This window comes from Phacochoerus africanus, chromosome 2, assembly GCF_016906955.1.
Source record: "Phacochoerus africanus isolate WHEZ1 chromosome 2, ROS_Pafr_v1, whole genome shotgun sequence".
In the NCBI taxonomy this organism is placed as follows: Eukaryota; Metazoa; Chordata; class Mammalia; order Artiodactyla; family Suidae; genus Phacochoerus; species Phacochoerus africanus.
In genome coordinates this window covers 8,259,436-8,284,724 of record NC_062545.1, presented here as the reverse complement: position 1 = coordinate 8,284,724, position 25,289 = coordinate 8,259,436, and the positions used below count along the sequence as shown (strand labels likewise).

Below are 25,289 nucleotides of genomic sequence, written 5' to 3'. Positions count from 1 at the left end.
ATCAATCATAAATTTCTGTACTTTGAACTGCATTGTACAAAAGAACTTCAAGTTGAGAATCAATTAGAAAACAAAACATACCAAAAAAACCTAAATAACAAAATTAAGGAAAAACATATGTTATATATAGTGGTAATGGGAAGCTTGCAACTAGACATAATGCTCATTAGAATTGCACTATAGCTTCTCAACAGTCTACTATTAAATAAGGTAAATTTCATTTTCAAAGTTGGTTTTATTATTTCAACAGATTTGATGTGCCCAGTGCAACAGACAAAGACAAGGTGACTAAACACAGCATAATTCCCACGACCTGAGGGGACGCAGGCACCGTTACCTGACTGCCCGCTGACTGGCTCCGAAGCTCCCTCTGCTGGAAGAGTTCTTCCCTCCCTAAGAATTTCCTCCTGTTTGTTCGTCCTCCTCCTCCATCGGCCGCCCTTCCTGGGATGACACCCCCTCCACAGACCTTCCATCATGTGGTGCCCTTTGCGGGGAGTCTCTGTCTGGAAGCGGCCTCTGCGCCTGGGATGCCCCGTGGTCCTGGAACTCGTAGCCCACCAGGGAGTCCCTCACGCCTCCAGGACCACCGAGCCTGTCCTCAGGTTTCGGAGGTGACTGCCGGTCCTCCTTATGCTCATACAGACTCAATCTCTTCTCGACCACCTCACGAATCAACACTGAAAAAGTATAGGAACAGAAATCACTGTGATTTTTCATGTTTTAGTAGCTGTAATGCTGACTCATAGATGAGTATAAAATATTCCCCAGGCTGCTTCTCTTCCCTGCGTCATGACCTTTTATATAGAGTCAGCATACTTGCCTTCTGTACCACTTAGTGCACTGAATGTGAATTAGATTCAATGCTTTAACAGGGTATCATTTATAAAGTAACAACAGAAGATGTTAATTCTGATCAAATGATGAAAGAACCAAAAATAATATGGAGGGTAAAAATTTGTACCTTTGTTAATATAACTGATAAACTGACAATTTAAGAATCAAAACTATAAAATTAACATTTTTCTTCTATTTATCCTTCCTACTGAAAAAATTCAGAGATGACTTTTAAATGAAATAAAAGAACTTACTGTCAAGCACTGTTCTTCCCACGATGCTGTATTCCATAGTTTTATCAACTTCATTCATTAACCATGGAAGGAATCCTATCTCGATATCTGTAATTTAAAAAGTTAATTTCATTAAGTGATTTTTATAAGTCATTGGAGGTTGGAAGAATCTGTGCTCTCCCCCCTCTTCATGTTACAGACACATCACCATTGTTTTCTTGTAAAACGTCCAACAGACTCACAGGGCATCACCTTTGCACATTCTCTAGAGGGTCACTTTCCTTTCTATTGTGGTAGAAATAGTGTTTTCAAAACTATGAGGCCTTTTTGGGAGTCAAAGCCATTAGAACTGACTTCATAGGCCGGAAGGGATGTGGATCAAGGGGGTGGGTGGGTGGGGCAGGGGGTGTGGACTAGGAGGAGAACTTCGGAGGGAGCCTAATGCAAATCTGGGAGTGAGTAACCCTAACCCTAGCCCCGCCCCTGAAGCCTGGGGCCTGACGGAGGCTACTGGAGATTCAGAGGATAGAGGCCAGACAGCACCCGAGAAGAAGGTCAGGTCGAAATGGGTTGGAAACTAGGGGTTTCCAATGGTGAGAAATTTGTTCAAATGAGATGGAAAAAATAGACTCCGTGGTGTAAAAAGCCTTTAAAAAAGGTCCATTACAATACACATTTTAATGTCTTAAGATGGCCCTCGGGGGAACAGACATCTAATTGCCATTTTCCAATGGGTGACAGCAGACAGGGTGACAGAATACTATCCTCGCTACTACACGGGGTTTTAATTTGAGGCATGAATCTCCTTGGCAAGTTTTAAGTGCTCTATAACTGACTTTTTCGGCAATCCATGAATGAGAAAAAGGCTCCAGGCCTCCGCGACTGACAGCAAGAAGCCCCACTGGGCCCTAGGGAGCTGGCAGCCTGGAGTCAAAGTCCCGGTCAGTCCCAGGCCACACGCCTGCCTGAGTGAGTGAGGGACAGCAAGGTGACCAGGGTCTCTGAGCCTCAGTTCCTACGTCTGAAAAATGGGAGTTAATCTGCCACACCTACCTCACAGAGCTACTGGGAGGCCAAATGGTATCGTGTAGGAAAACACGATAAAAACCTGAAAGTACAGGAGTTCCCTGGTGGCCCAACAGCTGTGGATGCGGTGCTGTCACTGCCGTGGCTGGGGTTCGACCCCTGGCCTGGGAATTTCCCCATGTCACAGCCATGTACCACCCCCGCCCCCTGCAAAAACACAAACATCCTCATGTCAAGCTCTTTGTAAGAGACCTCTTTTTAGTTACAGTACTTTCTTAAAACATATAACTGATTTTTAAATTTGTTTCAGAGAAAGATTTCAATTCAAAATAAAAACGGGCACAAGACAAATTTCAACAATTAAAAGGATGCTTACTCAAGCAGAGTTAATCCAACAAAAACCTCCACAGACCTCTTTCAATGGGATCGTAAAAGTAGCCTCCATCCCTGAGGCTGTCAAAGACGGAGGGGAGCAGGTCGGCCAGGTAACGCTGTGCAAACGCACGGGCGGCGATTTTCTCTGCAGTCTCGTGATGCTTGTGAACCACTTGCCACTGCTGCTGCTTACGACGCTCCTGCCCAGAGAAAAAGACCACCGTGGACAGTTCCTCAGCTACGACACCCGCCCCCACAACGACTCTAGCGCGGGCGCAGGAAGTGTGGACTCCTATTTGTATCGAACGAGGGACAGCTTGGTGTCTATTACCAGCTCAGATTTTTCATTGAGATTTTTAGTGCATTTCAATAACTAGCAGGTACTGAATTCATAAGAGATGAAGCTTAAGGTAAAACTCATTTTCTGATCCATTTTCCAGTAAAATCATTTCAGGAAACATGTTTGGCTGTATGGCTGCTATCAAAGAGTAATAATAGTTATATGTATTTTTAATTAGGATTATCACAAAGAACTGCTTATATGAAAATTCAATTTGAAAACATGGGCCAATAATTCGTCTCATTTGTAATGATTCTTTGAATTTATAAAGCTCTAGAAATTATAAAACCTCTTTTTTTAGTTGCTTGTTGTAGATCATACAAAATCTATAAAGCTAATGAACTCTCTTCTCTACTCCCATGCAGAGGTGGGAGCATTCATATGTTTTCTAATTTTATTTTCAAAGTTCAAACAAATATAAATCTAGATGATTTGTATTTTTCACTTTGTATATTTCCTAAGCGCAAATAAACAAATTTATCGTTTCTTTGTTAAAGACTTGATTATTTCAACAAAGCTAATTTTATCAGTGTTCATTTTATAACAGTGCATAGTCGTGCATTTGTACCACCTTTACCATAAGCCCTAGGCTCTTTATACAATTAATCATTTACTTGGGAGTAGAATTAGTCTAAGTCCATTAGACTAGTACACAACACCCAACAGCTGAGCCACCGTGAGTGCTGAGCTGGATGCTGAGCCCTCTGGGGTGTCCCAGAGCTCCTGGATCATGTACCACCCAGTGTTTAACCGGGGCAACAGCGACTGCCAGACCCAGAGTCTTCAAGTTTAACGAGCCTGGTGTTCTAACTAGAGGTTTCAGGCATGTTTTAAAAACTGGACTCTCAAACTTTTCTTTTCTTTCTTGCTTTATTTAGGGCTGCATCTGCAGCATATGGAAGTTCCCAAGCTAAGAGTCAAATCAGAGCTACAACTGCCTGCCTATACCACAGCCACAGCAATGCTAGATCTGAGCCACGTCTGTGACCTACACAACAGCTCAAGGCAACGCTGGATCCTTAACCCACTGAGCGAGGCCAGGGACCGAACCTGCGTCCTCATGGTTCCTGGTCAGATTCATTTCCCCTGCACCACGACAGGAACTTCTAAAACTTTTCTTATTAAAAGTGCTAACAATGTATATTTTAGAGAAATGTGCTATAAAGACCCACGTGGTTCTTCTGTATTTCTAAGGGTCTGGAGAAGCGCTGGCTACTGAGAAAGAGAGCCAGGATTGCAGCCAGATCCCCTGCTTCTTATTGCCCTCACCCCGGTACACCCCACTGCCACCTTTCTCTCCAGCGACTTATGGCAAATTGGCATTCTTTCTTCCCCTAGGACTCGTGATACGTAAGAGCGCCTTTCTCTGGACCCTACGTCTTTGAGGACTCGGGGAAGTCTGTTCAGGTGCACTGACACGAGCTGGAATGTAGAGACCGTCAGTCAGTCCACCAGAGACCTGTGATACATGAGAGACCTGAGCGACAACCACTACAGGTCTTTTCTAACACGTCGGCAAAGGTCTTTAGCTCTACTCACACCACACGCGATTCGGAACATCATCAGTTAAAGAGCCAACATCCAAGAAAGAAAACTAGAAGTCCGTACTTTCTCCTCCCGGTGCCGCCTCTCCTGCTCCTCAAGCCGCTGAACTTCAGCGAGCTCGACGTTGCGCAGCTCTTCAAACGCATACTGACTGGCCTGCAGGCTCGCCAACTCCTCTTCTTCCATCACTTCCAGAAGGGACTGCTCAATGGTCTTTCCCACCAAAACCTCTAACATTGGTTTAACTTCAAGATCAAAGTCAAAGAGCTTAAACACACAAAGCAAAGCATATTTAACACATTAGGCATGAACCAAACGCTCAGGGAAAACACAGCCAGGAGAGTAGCAAGAATAAGATACTATATACTGAGTGTCTTCCGTGTGCCAGGCTGGTGCTGTACTCATGGTTTCTAGTCCTCAGAATTGCCCTGAAAGGCACAGAGGCTCTTTAGAGGCAAAAATAGACTGAGTCAAAGTTATAAAAAGACCTATGCAATCATCAGAATGAACCCGGGTACTCAACAGTCTTTAGATCAAACTGCGAAACCCAAGGGAAAGATCTTTGTCTTTTTTTTGGGGGGGGGGGCTCTTTAGGGCCACACCTGAGGCATATGGAGGTTCCCAGGCTAGGGATCTAATCGGAACTACAGCTGCCAGCCTACACCACAGCCACAGCGACGCTAGATCTGAGCCACATCTGTGACCTCCACCACAGCTCACGGCAATGCCAGAGCCTTAACCTACTGAGAGAGGCCAGGGGTCGAACCCATAACCTCATGGTTCCTAGTCAGAGTCGTTCCACTGAGCCACGATGGGAACTCCAAGATCTTTGTCTTTCTCATTCTGACTTTTCTCCTCAATCTTTCCTGTTTTTGATAGCAGTTTGAAGGACAAAAGAACAAAAATAATGGATATTTTGGTGACTCAGCTCTGGGATTTAGAGACGATTATATTCCTCTATGTAGCCTATGAAGACTTATTTCTCAATTTCAATGACAGTTCTTTCAAATTCCTTCGAATCTTAAATCTCACTTAAATCATTATGCACATAAGCACTGTTTTCTTTTCCTCAATTTCATAAATTGGCCTATTTTGCATTCCATACTCATATGATAATATGGTTATTTTAGAATTTTCTTCTAATATAAAGAGATTATCTTCATTAAAGTTATGTAATCTACAAGCAACTAATAGTGGAACTTTTTATACCAGAGATATTATTTTCCTTACGGTGCAAGTCTACCTTATATTCACATATTTAGCAAGTATGTAAACACACAAAAATTAATATGTAAATATTCTAAAACATTTCTAATAATTTTTATTTGTGATCAGCAAAGAGGGGAAAACATGGTATTTAAAAACATTTCTGGGCAGCGGCTCAGGATAAAACTACTGTAGAGAAATCTGTAAGGGAATGAAGTAAGTAGAATCTTCCTGACTGTGAGACGGTCTGTATTCATGCTAGGCCTTAACTATTTATAAAGAGGATAGAGGGGAGTCTGAATAATGTACTATACCTCTCCTTCTAGTATTTGGGTGGCCACATCTTTGCCAGTTTTGGCAGGAATAAAGAGTGGTGTTGGTGGTCTGTCCAAAAATGCATCTGTTTGGCATTCCATATCAACTTCTATTATGCGGTCAGCAATTTCTTCAAGGTATAATTCTAAGAGAACACCATATACATTGAGTTTGAAATTCTGGTCTATTTCAAATATATATGTGTATTCGAAGCTATAGTTCTTTCAAAACAGAACTGAATGGATCAGGAAATAAGTCTTAGAATACAAATGCTCAAATGGGAGTTCCCGTTGTGGCTCAGTGGGTTACGAACCCAACTAGAATCCATGAGGATGTGGGCTTGATCCCTGACCTCATTCAGTGGGTTAAGGATCTGGCACTGTCGTGAGCTGTGGTATAGGTCACAGACGCAGCCTGGATCCCACATTGCTATGACTGTGGTGTAGGCCAGTACCTGCAGTTCTGATTTGACCCCTAGCCTGGAAACTTCCATTTGCTGCAGGTGCAGCCCCAAAAAAGAAAAAAAAAGTGCTCAAATGTGGGGTTCAATTCACAAAATGCACTAAGTGTTTTATACATTTTGAAGACCACAGAGTCAGTCAGGCTAGAACATTTACTAAATGTTGAGAAAGGACTGAACTTTGTATTTGAAAAGGAAATTAAAAAAGCACATGAAACCAAAAAGGTCTATAAAATACAAAGCATAACAAGGCATGGAAAATAAACAATCCATCTACTCAGGGTAGGGAAAAAGCATGGTTTGGTTCTCTTCCTTCTGTCCTTACCATCCAGAAATATCTCTGATGAATCCTCTTGCCATCTTGGCAGGGTGCAAGGTGAATCCAGAGTAGCTACACTGATCCAAGGAAACCACCAAGTACGGACTGACTATCAATATTCTGTCAACAACACAGCTAGACCCTATAGGTCCAGGTAAGCCTCCAGAGCTGACAACAGCCAGACAGGTAGGACAAGCCTGACACTGGCCTAGGAGAGCCCATGTGGCCCTGGGGAATATGCAACGTGAATGGAGAACATGAGGAGAGAACAAAAGAGGCTGAGGTGAGAGAGGTGGGGACTCAGATCTAAGTGGGTTTACTCCTCTCCAAAGACAAATACAACACCAAAATAAAACCAGATTGCTCTCCCTCCTGTTCAGCAATTCATGTTGGGCTATAAAAAGAAAAAAGGAATCACCCCAGAACAGGGCTAATAGAGAATTAATTTGGTAATACATTAAAAAAACAACCCCTCGCCCACTTTCAGCCATACCCAACATGGTTACAATATAGAGCCTGTGAGTTTGTTTAATGCATGGACCTCTCCTGCCATGTACTAGGGAAGTACCAGGCAGCATAACCCATACATAAATAACAAAATGGAGAAATAAAATGATCCGACTTGGAGATCCGAGCACCCCCGAGCCACCAGGCCGACAGCAGCCCACGCACCTGTCTGCACATCCACGTGCTTTCTGCCCTCCACGGGCTCAGGCGTTCGGGGCCGGAGCTGCTCCTGGGCTCGCCTTTTGGCCAAGGCCCTCCTCTTAGCCTGCTGCTGCCTCTGAATCTCCGCAGGATCGGGCTGCCCAGGCTGGGGGACAGAAAAGGCTTGTGAAATTTACGAAATATTTCTAAAGTATATAGATCTGCTGTTCCCAAACTGAATCCGGGATAGTGAGCAAGCATCTGTCATATAATGCTTCCTGATTATCAGCGACTTGATGATTAAAAATTTGTTTGAACTTTGTCAGGTCATTACAAAGGTATCTGACAACACATAGAAAGCAACTGCAGGGAGTTCCCATCATGACTCAGTGGTTAACGAATCCGACTAGGAACCATGAGGTTGCGGGTTTGATCCCTGGCCTTGCTCAGTGGGTTAAGGATCTGGTGTTGCCATGAGCTGTGGTGTAGGCTGCTGACAAGGCTCAGATCTGGCATTGCTGTGGCTGTGGCGTAGGCTGGCAGCAACAGCTCCGATAAGATCTCTGGCCTGGGAACCTCCATATGCAGTGGGTACGGCCCTAAAAAGACAAGAAAAAGAAAAAAAGAAAGCAACTTCAAAGTGTGACTGTTAACTGGCATAAAATGGGTGCAGAAACCAGTCTAAAGCCTTTTTTGCTCATTCAAGGATTTTTACCATGACTTCCTCCAGTGCCTAGTAAATTGATACAATCATTCAGTCACATACATTTTAATGTGCAGTTAAGAAACTGAAAAGCACGAGAATTTTTTTAAAATCTGAATTTCCTTTGGACAGAGTTTCCTTAAAAAATCCACTAGCTCACAGAGAAAATACTCTCAGTTCAAACAAAGCCTGTCCAAGTGCACAAAACAAGAGGTAAGGGATTAAAAATATTCACAGTAGTTCTGCAACATTTTAAGGTCCTTGATTTCATATCTGCATCTCATTTCATAGTCCTTTTCTCTAGCTAACCTGTCTTATCCCAAGGTAAATATAAAAAGAAAAGGAGAAATATAAAAGTAATTTGCATGGAAGCATTAATATTTAAAATTAGAATTCTAAAAATACTGTTATTGAAACACTATAGTTTTTTAAAAAGAAAAAAGAAAAATTACCTATAATTCCATATCGCCAATACAATGGCTCCTGTAACATATACAGGTTATGGAGTTCCCATCGTGGCTCAGCGGTTAATGAATCTGACTAGCATACATGAAGACGCAGGTTTGATCCCTAGCCTTGCTCAGTGGGACGATCTGGTGTTGCCATGGGCTGTGGTGTAGGCTGCAGATGTGGCTCGGATCCAGAGTTGCTATGGCTGTGGTTTAGGCCGGCAGCTACAGCTCCAATTGGACCCCTAGCCCGGGAACCTCCATATGCTGCAAGTGCAGCCCTAAAAAGCAAACAAAACAAAACAAAAACAGGTTTTTTTGACGTTGTGATACCATACATTTTACACTGTTTTCCTAATTAAACATTACCTAGCGTAAACTTTCCCCACATCTGCATTATAGAGTGGAAAGGAGAACATTGGTTCTGAAGCTTAAATTCCAACTCTTTAATTAATTTTTTTCTTTTTTGGCTGCCCTGCAGCATATGGAGTTCTCCAGACTCTAACCACTGTGCTGGGCGCATATCGAACATGTGTCTTGGTGTTGCAGAGACACCGCGATCCTGTTGTGTCACAGCGGGAACTCCTCAACTCTTTATTGATTACTAGGATCAGTAAAACCTGGACTAAAACCACATTTTCAGATATTCAGTTTTCTGTATGATGAGAATACCATCTATGTAGGTTTTTTATACGGAACAAATTAGATGATAATGTAACAAGTCTAACACAACACCTGTCATAGACTAGTTCTTCCCCTATATAGTTATCAGTTCCTTTTATTATAAAATAATATAACCACATTTCCAGAAAGAAAAGATATATCATCTCCAGTTTTGTTTTTCTAATACAATTACTAATATCACTTTGGGATTGTTCAATGGAGGTTTTTTCCTGTGTATAAAGTATATATTCTACATTATTGTAAATATTATAAATAACCATGCTTGATTTATTTCCATCTTTTTATGGAACAGAATTATAAACGTCAGCCTTGAAAGATTTATGATAACAAAAATGCAACAAGTTCAGTTTAGAAATGCATTGCCGGAGTTCCCGTCGTGGCGCAGTGGTTAACGAATCCGACTAGGAACCATGAGGTTGCGGGTTCAGTTCCTGCCCTTGCTCAGTGGGTTAACGATCCGGCGTTGCCGTGAGCTGTGGGGTAGGTTGCAGACGCGGCTCGGATCCCGCGTTGCTGGGGCTCTGGCGTAGGCCAGTGGCTGCAGCTCCGATTCGACCCCTAGCCTGGGAACCTCCATATGCCGCGGGAGCGGCCCAAGAAACAAGAAATAGCAACAACAACAACAACAACAACAACAACAACAAAAGAAATGCATTGCCCAACTTACCTGTTTCAAGATCTAGTTATTTCTTTTTAGAAATGTGTTACTTTGAAATAATTCACAGAAGGTTGCAAAAACAGTACATAGAGTACATATGCTTTATCCAGCTTCTTTCAATGGTGATATTTTATCCAATTATAATAGAATATAAAAATCAGGAAATCAACATTTATAAAATACTAGTGGATCTTACTCATTTTTCACAATTTTTACATGCACTGATTTGTTTTTGTCTGTGTACCCAGGTCCATGTGATTTTGCCCTATGTATAGAATTGTGTAACCACCGCAACAGAGACCTACCTCATCCCAAAGGAGCCCCTGTGCCTTACTCCGTATTTATGTTCTATGTAAGTCCCACCTTCATTCCTGCTCCCTGACGACTAATCTGTTCCCTGTCTCTAAAGCTTTATCTTTTCTAAAGATTGTTATATACAAAGAATCATTCTGTATGTAACCTTTTGAGGTTGGCTTTTTTTTCACTAAGCATAATGTCCTTGAGGCCTACCCAGGTTGCTACATTTATCAATAGTTGGTTCCTTTTTGTCAGCCCTACCTGATGGCAGGGATGAACCAGGCTTGTTCAACCATTTACATCCGGCTCTAATGAACATTCATTCATGTACAGGTTAATACGTAAACACAAGTTCCCATTTCTCTGGGATAAATGTCTAAGAGTACAATTGTGGACTCGAATGGTAAGTGCTTGATAGTTTTTATAAGCAGCCACTGAACAATTTCCTAGGGTCGATTACCATTTTACTCTCACATCTGCAATGTGTCGGAGTTCCAGGTGCTCCACTCCTCACAGGCACTTCTTTTAAAATTTTACCTTGTCCAACAGGTGTGTAGTTACATCACTGTGGTTTTAATTTGTATTTCCCAATCGTTAATAATGCTGATATTTTTATTTTTATTATTTGTCTTTTTAGCTATTTCTTGGGCCGCTCCCGCGGCATATGGAGGTTCCCAGGCTAGGGGTCGAATCGGAGCTGTAGCCACCGGCCTACGCCAGAGCCCCAGCAACGCAGGATCTGAGCCGCGTCTGCAACCTACACCACAGCTCACGGCAACGCTGGATCGTTAACCCACTGAGCAAGGCCAGGGACCGAACCCACAACCTCATGGTTCCTAGTCGGATTCGTTAACCACTGCGCCACGACGGGAACTCCAATGCTGACATTTTTAAATGTGCTTATTTGCCATCCATTTTCTCCTTTGATGAAATATCTGTTCACAACTTTTGACCATTTTCCATTTTTTAATAAGTTTTTTTAACTTTTGAGTTTTGAGAGTTCTTTAATATATATCCCAAATATAAGACCTTTGTCAGGTATTTGGTGTGCAAATATTTTCTTCCAGCTTGTAGCTTGTTTTTTCACCCTCTTATAAGAGTTTTCCACAACACGAACGTCTCTAATTTTGATGGAGTCCAAATCTTCCTGTTTTTCTTCTATAGACTGTGCCTTGGCTGGCACATATGAGAACTCTGAGTAGCCCTAGATGCTGAAGGTTTTCCCCTAAAAGTTTAAATGTAAAGTTTCTCACTTGTCTATGTCTCTCTACCTCTGCCAATACCACCCTGTCTTGATACAATTACTGATTTCACACACAGTGAAATTCTAACACTGAGTAAAGTGATTCCTCTCACTTTATGCTTCTTTCTCAAAATGGTTCTAGCTGTTTTAGTTCCTTGCTCTTCCATGTTAAGTTTTAGACTAAGCTTATCTAGAGCTACATGAATCTTGCTGGAATTTTGAAAGGAACTGTGTTATAAACCAACTTGGGACAATTAACATCTTCACTATGCTGAGTCTTCCCATTCATGCGCACAGTATGACTTTCCACAGTTTCCAAGTCTTTAAACTGTCTTTGACTCATCAGCATTTGATAATGTTTACTTTATAGACCCTGCACATGTTTCAACAGATTTATACTCAGGTATTCCTGGCTTAATTTCATAATCATATTATCTGCAATTAGGGATAGCTTTACTTCTTTTAAAATTTATTATTATTATTATTATTATTATTTTGCTTTTTAGGGCCGCATCTGTGGCATATGGAGGTTCCTAGGCTAGGGGTCCAATCAGAGCTACAGCTGCTGGCCTACACCACAGCCACAGCAATGCAGGATCCTTAACCCACTGAGCGAGGCCAGCGATCGAACCCGCAACCTCATGGTTCCCAGGTGGATTCATTTCTGCTGCACCACAACGGGAACTCCAGGGATAGCTTTACTTCTGACCTGGATCTAGCACTGGCTAGAACTTCCGGCATTATGAGTGGTGAGAATAAATACTCTTGCCTTGTTCAATGTCTTAAGGGGAAAGCATTCATTCCTTCACCTTTAAGTATGATATTAGTTGTAGATATTTTATGGATGCTTTTCATCAAGCTGAGGCTGTGTTTACTACAAATGAGTGTTGAATTCTGTTAAACATTTTTCTTCTTCAATGAGTATGATCACAGAATTTCTTTTTTTTTTTTTCTTTGGTCTTTTTAGGGATGCACCAGAGGCATAGGTAAGTTCCCAGGCTAGCTGTTGAATTAGAATTGCAAATGCCCACACAGCAATGTCAGATCCAAGCTGCACCTGCAACCTACACCACAGCTCCCAGCAATGCCGGATCCTTAACCTACTGAACAAGGCCAGGGACAGAACCTGCATTCTCATGGATACTAGTTGGGGTCATTACTGCTGAGCCACGACAGGCTCTCCCTCTTTCTTTAACCTGCTGATGTGGTGGGTTATATTGATTTACAAATGTTGGAACACACTTGCATTCTTGGAACAAATCCTGCTTGGTCACAACTTTATATATTGATGGATCTACTGGCTAATATTTTGGTAAGGATTTGTTGGTTTGTTTGTTTGTTTTTGGCTGCCCAGAAGCACATGGAACTCCCATGCAAGGGATCAAATCCGAGCTGCAGCTGTAGCAACACCGGATCCTTAACTGACTGTACGGGGCCAGGGATCTAACCCGTGTCCCAGCATTCCCAAGATGCTGCCGATCCCACTGCGCCACGGCGGGAGCTCCTTGATAAGGATTTTTTGTATCTACAATCATGATAGTTATTGGTCTATAGTTTTCTTTGTTTTTATTATATTTGCCTGATTTGGGCATCAGGGTAATGCTAGCTTCATAAAATGTTGGCAAGTATCCCTTCCTCTTTTATTTTCTGAAAGAGATTTGGGTAGAATTGATGCTTTTTTTTTTTTTTTTTGGCTGTGCCTACGGCACGTGGAAGTTCCCGGGCCTGGGATGGACCACGCCACAGCAGTGGCAGCACTCCTCCTTAACCCACTGCGCCACAAAAGAACTCCTGATGCTAATTATTTTTAATTTCACTGGCAGAATTCTCCAGTGAAACCATGTGGGCCTGGAGACCACTTTGGGGAAATTAATTTCGTGTTAAAAGTAAATTTGGGTCGTCTGCAGAGTTTGGAATTGGTCCATCTCATCTGCGTTGTTGGACTGACCTGTGTAGAGTCATCTGCTGTGTTCCGTTATCGTCCTCTCAATCTTTTAGTGGCTGCAGTATCTGCAGTTACAGCCCCTGATGGTCACTCCTGATATTTGATGTTTGCTTCTGTTTTTCTTTGATAGTCTTGCTAGAGGTTTAGCAATTTTATTAATTTTTCAAAAAGCCAATTCTCACTCTAGCTGGTTTCAAGATTTTTTTGTTTTCAGAAGCTTTTGATGTGTCTTGGTATGAATTTTGTAGGTTTATGACTTTTGTCAAATTTGTGGGATTTACAACACTGTTTCTTCAAGTATAAATATTGTTTCAATCTCACACTTTTTCTTCTCTCCTGAGACTTGGCTAACATGAATTTAGATACTGTTTTCATTCATTCATGAATTCATTCAGTAATGAACTTCATTACTGTTTCTCAGCTTTTTGAGGAATTTTTTTTTGGGGGGGTGGTCTACTTTCTTTCTGTTCTTCAGGTAATTCCATTGATTTATTTTTGTATTCATTGATTGTTTTCTATGTCATCTCCGATGAGTCCATCTTTGAGTTTTTTTATTTAGGTTACTAGAATTTTCAGTTCTGTATTTTCCATTTGGTTCTTTTTTTTTTTTCCTTTTTGGTCTTTTGTCCTTTTAGGGCTGCACCGGCGGCATATGGAGGTTCCCAGGCTAGGGGTCTAATTGGAGCTATAGCTGCCGGCCTACACAACAGCTACAGCAACACCAGATCCAAGCCACGTCTGCAACCTACACCACAGCTCACGGCAACTCGGGATCCTTAACCCACTGAGCAAGGCCAGGGATCGAACCTGCAACCTCATGGTTCCTTGTCGGATTCATTTCCACTGTGCCACGAGGGGAACTCCCCATTTGGTTCATTTTTATATCTCCTATTTCTTTGCAAAGATTTTCTATCTTTTCCATTTGTTTCAATAATGTTCCTAATTTTTCATTTTTGATTGAAACATTTTTATGATTACTGCTTCAAAGTTCTTGTCAGGTTATTCCTCTGTCTGGGTCATCTTAGATCTTGGTGTCATCTCTTGACCAATTTTCTTTTCTTTTTGCTTTTTAGGCCACATCTTTGGCATGTGGCGGGTCCTGGCTAGGGGTCAAATCGGAGCTACAGCTGCCAGCCTGCACCACAGCCACAGCCACGCCAGATTCTTAACCCAATGAGCGAGGCCAGGGATTGAACCCAAGTCCTTGAGGATGCTAGTCAGGTTTGTTAACCACTGAGCCACGACAAGAACTCCTTGACTGATTTCCTCATTCAGGTTGTGCCTGCCCTGGTTTCTGGTATGATTTGAGTGAATTTTACACTGTACTCCAGACATCCTGAGTATTATGTTCTGAGACTTTGGATCTTAATCTTTTTGGCAGGAAGTCACTCCTTTTGCTTTAGTGTGCAGGCACGGGTGGAGATGGAAGTTCACTATCCTGCTGGGTCCCATGGACACGAGGCACTGAAAAACAGGGGTGAGGGCAACTTGTAGCACCTTTCTGGTGCCGGGGGGGCGGGGGGTGGGAGCATCACTATGCTGACACTGGTGCTGCTGACTCTAGAGCTGGGGTATCAGGGGGCTGAGCTCTGACTAGCACCGCCTCACTTCACCTTGTTCCTCCTGTTGCTGCCAGATAGTCAAGAATTCAGCTCCTTCCCAGCTCTGCTAATGCCACCCCACTTTTCTAGGAAAGATCTGCTTATACCATCTCTTACCACCTCACTGCCCTGAGTGAGGACAGCACGTTGGCTTCCTGCTCTGTGCCAACACCACCCCAGTGGATGAATCGGAGGGCTGATCTGTCCTGCTGCTGCCATGTGGAGACAGAGGTCCAGCTCTCTAGCCTCGATGATGCCAGGGGGAGGGGCAGGGCAGTTTTCCCTCTGGCATCTGGCTGGGGGAGGGGTAGTATGGTAAAAGGTTTCTGTTCTACAAACCCACCCTCTGTCTTTGGATAGAGGGAGCAGGCTTTTCTTAGGGCGTTTTGTGGTTCCAGGCTGAAGCCTTCTCTGGCACTCTGGGATACCTGAGAGGCAAAAAGAATGCCAGGGAACCGATCACTTCCATGCGTTCAAATCCTGAGGTCCCTGGCCTTTCTACTTCCTGCTCGCCACCTTTCGGAATTTTCCTATATCTGTTTGTGGTGCTACATCCAGGGATTTTTAGTTGTAAGAGGAGGAACAGGAAGGAAATGGGGAATTCCTGCTTGTTTGGAACTGAAGTCTCAGTACAGACCTTTAAGGGAAGGTGTTGATTAACTGACTGAAGAACTAAAAAAAAAAAAAAAAAAAAAAGGAGATGAAATCATCGCAATATTAATTTTTGAAAAAGGACTAAAAAGCAACAATTCTCCCCTCTACTCTGAGGTCTGCCAGCATTCACTGTTACCGCCATAAGAAAATGTGGAGTCATGTTTCTACATGCTGGTGCCTGAGCAAGCTGTAGCAGGCTGCCTAGAGAAGTACTTAATACTACATATCCCCGTGTCCAACCTTTGGGAGCTCTAACGCATTAGATCCATGGTATGGCTGAAGCATATATATTTTTAATGAGTTTTCTAGGTAATTTTGATGTATACTGATTCAGAAGGTCCAATATCCCAAATGTCACCATGTGGAATTTGGCATGTATTTGTCATATAGTGTTTACAAATTAACTATATTTCACTTCTGCGCAAGGAATCATTACTCTTCATGGCGGACCAGTTCTCACTCGTCTCTGTATTCAAGTGCCCGGCACAGGATTTTCGACTCAATAAGTATTTGTTGAGTAAACTAAAGAAAAGAAGCATAAATCAGACTTTCTACTTAAATAATGCTAACAATACTGGAGTATGAGATAATTTAAACAAACTGAAACCTATTAGACCCGTGCTCCTCCAGCTGTGGTCCTCAGACTCACGCTGTTGATGGACGGTCTGAACTGGTCCGTGACAACTGAATTACAGAAACCGAGAGCTAATGTTTTGGAACTTTTACAATAGTTTTCCTCAGTTCTGTTAACATAATAAAACAAAAACTGGGGCTTGTATTTTTTAAAGTACTTTTAATTGCGGTAAAACACACATAAAATTTACCACCTTAACCATGTGTGAGTACACCATTCAGTGGCCTTGACCACATTCACAGGGTGCAACCATCACCGCCATCCACCCACCTCCAGAACGCGTTCATCCTGCAGACTATACTCTGGATAATAACCCAGAGTATTATTATATAATAACCCCTTATTCCCCCCCCGCACCGCCCCCAAACCACCATCTGGCTAATGTTGTGCAGGTCTTTTTTTTTTTCTTTCATTTTTCTGTAATCCATCTTTGTTTTATTTTATAAACATTCTGGTGTGTGACGGACCAGAAATCAAAAGAAAGACACAAACTGGTCCTCGCCCCAGGGTCTGGAATGCCCTGGGTCAGACCGCCGCGCTGCACTCACCGGCGGCACCGCCTGCAGCGCGTAAGTGTTGCCCCGGATCACCCTCCTGTCGTACATTATGTTTCCGTAACGAACAGGTTCTTCAGCTCTACGGAAAAAAAAAAACCTCTAAATAGCAATTGTAAGAGAGTGTGGGGATCTATGAAGTCAACTCACTTTTAACAGGATGTGAACTACGATGAAAAAAAGGCTTTTTGGCCACGCCCACAGCATGTGGACGTTCCTGGGCCAGTGATGGAACCCTCACCACAGCAGCAACCTCAGCCACTGAAGTGACAACACCACGTCCCTAACTCACTGTGCCCCTTAGACTAAGATGAAAATATTTCAACAAAACGGATTTTTTTTTTTAGGACAGTCCATTTTAGGAGACAAGACATCATATTATTTATTGCTCACAATAAGCTCCAGGTTGGGAACAATGGTTGCCATTCGACTGAAGAGGAAGCGGACTCAGAAAGGAGTCTGCCGGAGATGACCCAGCTGCTGAGAGTCAGAGCTGGATTTAGGCTGGAAATCTTAGACTACTTAACAAACGTGAAAACAGCCCAAATGAAGAAAGGCCTGCCCTAAAGGACTAAAAAAATTACGAATCAAGAATTAAAATGTAGGCGTTTCCGTTGTGGCTCAGCAGGTTAAGGACCTGCGACACAGTCTCCCTGAGGATGCAGGTTCTGTCCCTGGCCTTGCTCTGTGGGTTAAGGATCCAGCACTGATGTAAGCTGTGGCAAAGATTGCAGATGCGGCTCAGATCCCATGTTGCTGTGGCTGTGGTGTAAGCCAGCAGCTGCAGTTCTATTTGACTCCTAGCCTGGGAACTTCCATATGCCTCAGGTATGGCCATAAAAAGAAAAAGAAAAAGGAATTAAAAGTTACATTAATAGAATCAGGCTTCAAAAATAAGTTAAATTTCTTATTGTTCTTTAAGCTCGAAAACATTTTTAAGTGATACTGTTTTAAATGATTTTTTTTCTTTTTTCTTTTTTTTTTTTTAGGGCTGCACCTGAGGCACATGGAGGTTCCCAGGCTAGGGGTCTAATTGGAGCTACAGCTGCTGACATACGAGCCACGTCTGCGACCTACACCACAGCTCACAGCAATGCCGGATCCTTAATCCACTGAGAGAGGTCAAGGATCGAACCCATGACCTCATGGTTCCTAGTTGGATTTGTTTCCGCTGAGCCATGATGGGAACTCCAAAATGATATTGTTTTAAATGTTAATAAATTTTAATTTCAGAGATCAGAATGATCAATAGTAGAAAATGTACAGTTGATATTTTTGTTCAGAATTCTTTAAATGATATCTGATTTGTGGCTACAAAACCAAATACTGACCTATACCAATAAGAGTACTCTGTTAGAAATGACGCTGTGAGGGGTAGCGAAGTACGTATTTATCATATACTGAAGCCACCACCAGACAGCCTGACATCTAATACTACCTAAAACCCAGATATGCCTCACTGTTCAAATTACCTGACCCCTGGGCAGAGTTCAGCTCAGCAGACACTCCCCCACTGAAGCACTTTCTAGCCGGGGCCTCCATGATGCCATGGTACTATTCCAAATGCTTTTCTGCTCTTTCTCTGACTCCACTTCCTCAGCCTGGGTCTGCTAGCTCCCCGACTGGAGGATGTGCTCATGATTCAGTCTTCTCTTGTCCTCTGTTCACCTCATCCATTTTTCTCCATATACCTAAAATTCCCAATTTTATTTTACCTTTAATTCAGAACACTCGTCTGAGAAGATATGGTATATATACACAATATAAGATTACTCAGCCATAAAAAAGAACAAAATATGCCATTTGCAGCAACGTGGATGCAACTGGAGCCTCTCATACTAAGTGAAGTAAGTCAGAAAGAGAAAGACTAATATATGATGTCACTTATATCTGGAATCTAAGGTGTGGCACAAATAAACCTTTCCATAGACAAGAAACTCAAGGACTTGGAGAACAGACTTGTGGTTGCTGAGGGGGAGGGAGTGGGATGGCCTGGGAGTCTGGGATTAATAGATGCAAAGTACTGCATTTGGAGTGGAGAAGCAATGAGATCCTGCTGTACAGCACAAGGAACTATATCTAGTCACTTGTGATGGAACATGATGGAGGATAATGTGAGACAAAGAATGTATATATATGTATCACTGGGTCACTCTGCTGTACAGTAGAAAATTGACAGAACACTGTAAGCCAACCATAATGGAAAAAAATAAAAATCATTAAAAAAATAAAAAACCCTCCTAGAGCTAATTAAAAGTAATAGGATAAATTTTTTGTTTTTATGCTACCAAAAGACAAAAAGAAGAAAAAAAAAACATTAACACCTATTGCTGGAGAAGATGTGGGGAAAAGGATATGTTTAAACATTCCTGGAGGAGAGATATTTTGTCCATTTGTCTGTATTAAAAATATACATGACTTAACAATCCTACCCTGGCAATCTGCCTCATAGAAATAAAAAGGCCAGTACATAAGGCTGTTTATTGAAACCTCCTTCTTTGTGGTTAAAAACTTGAAGCAAACTGAGTATCAATGGTATAAAATTTTAATAACATATGGTACCAGATGATATCATGCTCCTATTAAAAATAATTGGAGGACTTTCCATAAAAATTAAGTAAGAAAAGGAAGAGGCTGAGAATTGTGTATAACATGTTACCATTGCTATGAAACAGACAAAGCCCTAGCAGGTGTGTATACAGCATATCCTTGCACATAAATATTCAAGCAGGGAGAAAAGTACAAAAGTATTCATCCAAAGTCATTAACATGGTTTTGAGGCTGGAGAGGGAGAGTAGGTTTGCAAAGGAAGGGGCTGGGGAATAAGGCTGTACCCACAATAAGAATAATGATGATAAGTCCATTTACTAAAAAACTAGGTCTGTAAGTGCATGTATACATAAATAAGTGAGGGGAAAAAAATTAAAGCTTATAAAATGGGGGGGTAACCAACTGCAGACTAATATGTGTAGAATGGTTCTATTTTGGAAATAACCCTTCTGTACATATGTACATAGGCTCATATATATGTGTACCAGGAAGGAGGTGTGGAAGAATAATATAAGATTGTTAAATCTGGTTACAACAGGGAAGTGGAAGTAGAGGTGGGTGGGAGATAATTACCTTTGCCTTTATTCATCCTTATTTTGTATTTTTCATTTTCTTCAACAAGTATATATTACTTCTATAAATTGAAAATCACCAGTAAGGACAACTTTAAACTGAAAAATCAAATAGACACACATACAAAAGAACCCCTTCTAAAGGCTTGAATCAACAGATTATTTCAATATACCAATCAACTAACTCTTAAAACTGTGCTTAATGAACCACCACTGATTCTTATTTCACTTGTTGCTGTGACTTAATAGGAATGATTTGCAAGAAATGACTTCAAGGCACCAAAAAGTATTTCTGAAAGGAATCCCTTTTAAAATCAAATCCTTTTAAAACATAAATAATTAAAATTAAAATTTTCTATTTTGGCTTTCTTAAAGCAATAGACATTCCTTATCTTAAAAAAAGTCTTTATTGTCAGGATAATATAATTATGAATTTAGACTGAATAAGTGTCGAGAGCTACACTGCTCATGTTCAATCAGTGATTCAGCAATGTGGGCTGAGGGCTACGTCAGGCATGGTCTTGAGGGGGTAAAAGTCACAAAGGTTCCTACTTCCATGGAGCCTGTGTTCTTGGAAAGTTCTGCTGATTCCAAAATGTGAGGCTTATGGAAAGAATTTTAAAAGAACCATGACATTTAAGGTTCTTTCTAAATACAGATATTTGGGAGTTTCTACTGTGGCGCAATAGGATTGGTGTCATCTCTGGAGCTCAGGGACTTTCCGGGTTCAATCCCCAGCCCTGCACAGTGCGTTAAGGATCCAGCATTGCCACAGCTGCAGGGTAGGTCAGCACTGTGGCTCAAATCTGATCCCTGGCTGAGGAATTCCACATGCTGTGGGGCAGGCATAAAAGAAAAAAAAAAATTTTTTTTTTTTTTAATGTAGAAGTTCCCATTGTGGCTCAGTGGGTTAAGAACCTAACTAGTATCCATAAGGATGTGGGTTCCATCCCTGGCCTTGATCAATGGGTTAAGGATTCGGAGTGTCCACAAGCTGCAGTGTAGGTAGCAGCTGTGGCTGGTGCTGTAGGCCGGCAGCTGCAGCTCTGACGGGACCCTTAGCCTAGGAAATTCCATAAGCCACGGGTGCGACCCTAAAATAAATAAACAAATACGGATATTTGAATATTTGCAAATACTCATGAAAGTAAAAGCACAAATTGGGGGCCTAAACCTGATTCCTGTCCAAAGACTGTATGGAAACCGCTTGGCTCCCCTTTTGGTGTGTGACACCTTTGTCCCTCAGTTTCCCCGTGCTTAATGGAGTTATACAACCAACTTCACAGCACTGGGGACTAAGAAAGTGTATGCAAATGCCCCTAGAAGGGGCAACAATAAACACCAGTTGACTCAAAGTTAGTGAAATAAGTCGATTCCCTGTACATGTTATCGATCATGCCAGCATCAGTACCACTGAAAGTTAACTAATGCCCTTTCTTGCTTCATTCCTCCACACCACAGTAAAGTCCTTTAGGGAGAAATTTTATTTCGCAGAATGCAGAGGAAGGAAAGCAGCAGAGACAGGTTTTCCCAGGGCTAAGGGCCAGGAACCCGCGGCCCCAGGATGGGGGTTGGGGAGTGTCGACCACAAGGGCTGGTTTGCTCACTCACGGTTGCATCAGGTTGTCCCGGTAACGGCGACGCTGGCAGGGCAGGGCCCGGGGCCGGCTGGTGTAGGTATAGGTGGCCATGGCCGGAGAGGCGCGGTCCGTCAACGCGGAGGCCACGTCCGGGGTCGGACCGCTTCGCTTTCGGTGAAGCTTGGCTTCGAAGCAGGTGGGCACTAAAGTGTCGTGGGAGCCGGCGAGGTGCACGTAGTGCCAAGGGCAGGGACTCCGCGACGCAAGGAGAAGCGGCAAGAAAGGAGGCGGGCGGGACGGGAGGCTTCCAGGGCTTGAGGTGGGAGCTACGTTCGGCTTACTCCAGGCAGCACAGAGCCCGCCGGCGGCGCCTCCACCGGTTGCCAAGCAACCCAACGTTCCGTCTGAGGGCGGGACTTCCGGGCAGTTCCGGCTGGCGGGTTTCGCGAGAAGGTCCGGGCTCTGGGGCACTTCCGGTTTTGGACTCCGCCCACCCGCGCCTCCCTTGCAGATACGCCTGCGCGTGAGTGAGATGGGCATGGTGGCCCCCTGGCCCGGCTTTTGAGTGTGGGTTTGCTGGGCCAGTGTCGGCGCCGTGTCCCAGGCCGAATTCCTTGAGGGCCGTCCTCAATTGTTAACCCCTCCACTGCCGCCGCGCCTCTACGCCGGGCGGTCCACCTGCAATCTCACACCCATGGCACCCGGCCTCAGCTCTGTTACGTGCCAGGGCCGGACGAGGGCTTCCCTGCTGTCTCCTCGCAGCACTGCTACCTCTTCAGCCCTGGGGGTCAACTGCTGCGGCCTCCGCAGCTGGTCTGCATTTCCCGCCTGGCTTCTCTGCCTGCCGCTCTGTTGATCGGCCTTCAGGGGACCCTGTGGCGCACAGGGCGTGGAGGGCCCCCACAGACATCTCATTTTGGGAAAGGTGGGCGCTTTGTTGAGTTTTTTGAGCCACCTGTGTGTGCCCTGAAGAATGATGAAGCATCATGGGGTGGATCTGCCCTTAGAAACGCAAACACATTGGTTTTAGTATTAACAGTGTAAAAGTTACTGTTTTGTGTAAGTGAAGTTTATGCATCCGTGAGTGATCAGTTACTTGCATTCTTCGGTTCAGCTTAATGCTTCGTGGATTTAAATCCAAGTTCTGCAGTGTACTAGCCTCATAACCTCTGGCAAGGTAATGTTTTTGTGCTTCATCTTGCTAATCTGCAAAATGCGGGTAATAGAATTTATCTCTTAGAGTTTGTCACGACGATTAAAAAACCTAAGTAACTGTTCATACTTAGATCTGTGTCTAGTAAGTGATAAACCATCCTATTAAGATCTAGATCCCTCCTGTGCTTTGAAGCTTATGGCCTAAAGCAGATGTAGGCATTGTATAAACGCTAATACAAGGTGTGTGGTACATACTAGAGGTAAAAACACTGCGTGAAGATTTTAGTTCTGAACACTTAATTTGGAGGTAATTTCTGAATGGGCTAAAGGAGAAAGTGGCATTTAAGTTGTGTTTGATATGTGTAGAAAGGATGAAAGATCACTCAAAAGATTTTTGATTAAACATTGGACATTGTATAGAAAAAATTGCAGAGAAGCAGGCACTGGCAGAGGTGGTTTTCAGCTGACAGAGTAAGAGCAAATGACCTTTAAGCAAGGATTCAGACTTTGGGATCACTTTCTGGTTTGCCCTTATTCCAAAGCATAGGCCTTCAGGAATCTCAACAGAAAAACCACATCAGTTTGGGGGAGAGCAGCACAGGCAGAAGAGTAGCTGATCCACAGTCCCTCCCGAGAACGGGAAGGAGTAAGGATCAGATGGGGTAGAGCCTTGGAGGAGGGTGGAGGAGTTTGGATTATGGAGAGCTGTTCAAAGCTCTCAGGTGGGGGGAGGACACATCTGAGTTACCTTTTACAAAGGTTCAGCCATTGCTAAGTGAAGAATGGATCGTAAGAAAATAAGGAGTTGGGAAAGCGTTGCCGATTAGAGGGGTGTGGCTTGAGTTAGGGTGATGGTGGGGAAAATGGAGAAATGTATTTCGGATATTTTAGATAATGAATTTAGATAACTTACAAGCAAAATGGCATGATAGTCATTTATTGAGGTGCAGCCAACTGGGTGAAAGGAGTAGGAAACTGAGAGTTCTGTCTGGGGCAAGTTCTTTCTGAAATGCTTTGGGCATCCGTGGGAGGTATCCCGCTGGTAGGTCAGGGATGTGAGGCTGGAGTTCAAGGGAAAGATTCAGATATGAATTTAATCCTCATGAGAGTTTAGAGGGCTTTAAAGCTTTTAAAAGTAAACTGTGTAGTCTTGCTGAAACCAACAGTTTGAGGAGCTGTGGGGTCAGCCTGGTCAAATATGACGAGAGGTCCAGTAAGATGAGAACTGAGAAGTAACCATTGGCTTCACCAAAGTGGAAGTCGTCTGTGCACTTGATCATAATAGCAGTTTCTGTGAAGTGGCGCGGACTGAGCCCACGTGGAGCAAAGTGAAACAGTTTTACTTGTGAGAAGTAGAGTCTGTAACCATAGATTATTCTTTCCAGCAGTTTTGCTGTTGTCTTAACTGCTCAGTGGACAAGTCTCTCAACTGAAAATGGGTGGCAGAATTATTAAGTTTTTGCCACAAGGTGTCAGTAATTCTTTATGAACTTTTAGTAAGTGAAATAATTGTAGCACAAGCCTACCTTGTATTAAGGAAATACTATTTAAAAAAAATCATATTTACAAAATAGGCCAATTAGAAGGTAGTTGTTTACATCGTGGGAAGGGGTCCTTTTAAGTGCCAGTCTCTCTGGAATGTTTGACGTGTGTGTAAAGGACCCATTGAGCACAAGGCTAGGAATCAGCAGGCCAGGGTTCTGGGCTCAGACCACTGGATTGGGAGTTAGAAGACTTCCGTTCCACTCTAGTTTTGCACTCACTAGCTGTGTGACCTCAGGCAAAATGTAAATGATTCTTTGTCTCATTGATTTTTTTTTTGGTCTTTCATTATTATTTTAAAATAGCAGAGTAGATGCCACTTTACCCATCTCACCCAATTATTCTTACATATCCAAAGACACGTGTATAGCAGTGTTTAGAAAATTGGGAAATGCAATGTAAATACAAGATTTAAAACAATTTTTATAAACCTCCTTTACACCCAACTTTCCATCAGCATTGGCATTAGAGTAAGCAGTTACATGAGTGAAGACTCTCAGTTGCAAATGGTAGAAACCCAGCCCAGCTTGAACTTGCTTGGCAAGAAGGGCATGTTTTGAAGTTTATAAGGGCACCTCATGTGACCTCAGGAAGGGCAGCGCTGTGGGGATGGGAGGGCCGCAGGCGTCACTGGAATCTGGAGTTTGAATGACAGCCGGCTGTGTGGGCACCACTGCTTTCCTCTTTATTCTGTCCGCTGTCATTATCGCTCATTTCCGACTCTCTTCAGCCACCTAATGGGAACATTTTGACATTACAAAGGTTGTAGGACATCCATGCGACAACATCCTGTAGGATTATCTTGGTTTTGGTGAAGAGACTATGAATTTCAGATTTATGAAACCCATTGTCAATTAATGCTGATTTTCAGATTTAAAAAATAAAACCCAAATGTTCTGGAACAGTCTAATATCATTGAGTCTTTATTTAAAAAAATTTAGATGATCTTGAATTATTTTTTCCTTCAGTAAATTGATGTTATAAAGAGTTAAAGGAGTTCTGGTCATGGCACAGTGGTAATGAATCTCACTTGGAACCATGAGGTTGCCGGTTCGATCCCTGGCCTCGTTCAGTGGGTTAAGGATCCGATGTTGCCGTGAGCTGTGGTGTAGGCTGGCAGCTGTATCTTTGATTAGACCCCTCTCCTGGGAACCTCCACATGCC

The 25,289-nt window shown here is 42.9% G+C and overlaps 1 protein-coding gene across 1 annotated transcript; it reads right to left on the bottom strand.

The window, feature by feature from the left end:
* Positions 1–215: 215 nt before the first annotated feature.
* Positions 216–24,829, bottom strand: RSPH3 (radial spoke head 3). Its single transcript, XM_047769119.1, has 10 exons — positions 24,701–24,829; positions 22,093–22,301; positions 21,460–22,041; positions 16,721–16,808; positions 7,329–7,470; positions 5,877–6,022; positions 4,420–4,623; positions 2,509–2,671; positions 1,092–1,178; positions 216–680 (listed from the first exon to the last, which is right to left on the bottom strand). Exons 1-10 carry the CDS (start codon positions 24,827–24,829, stop codon positions 394–396), a joined length of 2,037 nt encoding a protein of 678 aa, XP_047625075.1. The 3' UTR covers positions 216–393.
* Between the last annotated feature and the right edge of the window lie 460 nt (positions 24,830–25,289).

Bases quoted from the DNA above. Each gene is read 5' to 3' on its own strand.
- RSPH3 (XM_047769119.1), bottom strand. From the start codon at position 24,829: ATGACAGCGGACAGAATAAAGAGGAAAGCAGTGGTGCCCACACAGCCG. The intron at 7,471-16,720 runs GTGAGTGCAGCG...TCTGTCCCCCAG, and splicing joins CGCTGCAGGCGGTGCCGCCG to CCTGGGCAGCCCGATCCTGC. The intron at 4,624-5,876 runs GTATAGTACATT...TGTGTGTTTAAG, and splicing joins CCCAAATACTAGAAGGAGAG to CTCTTTGACTTTGATCTTGA.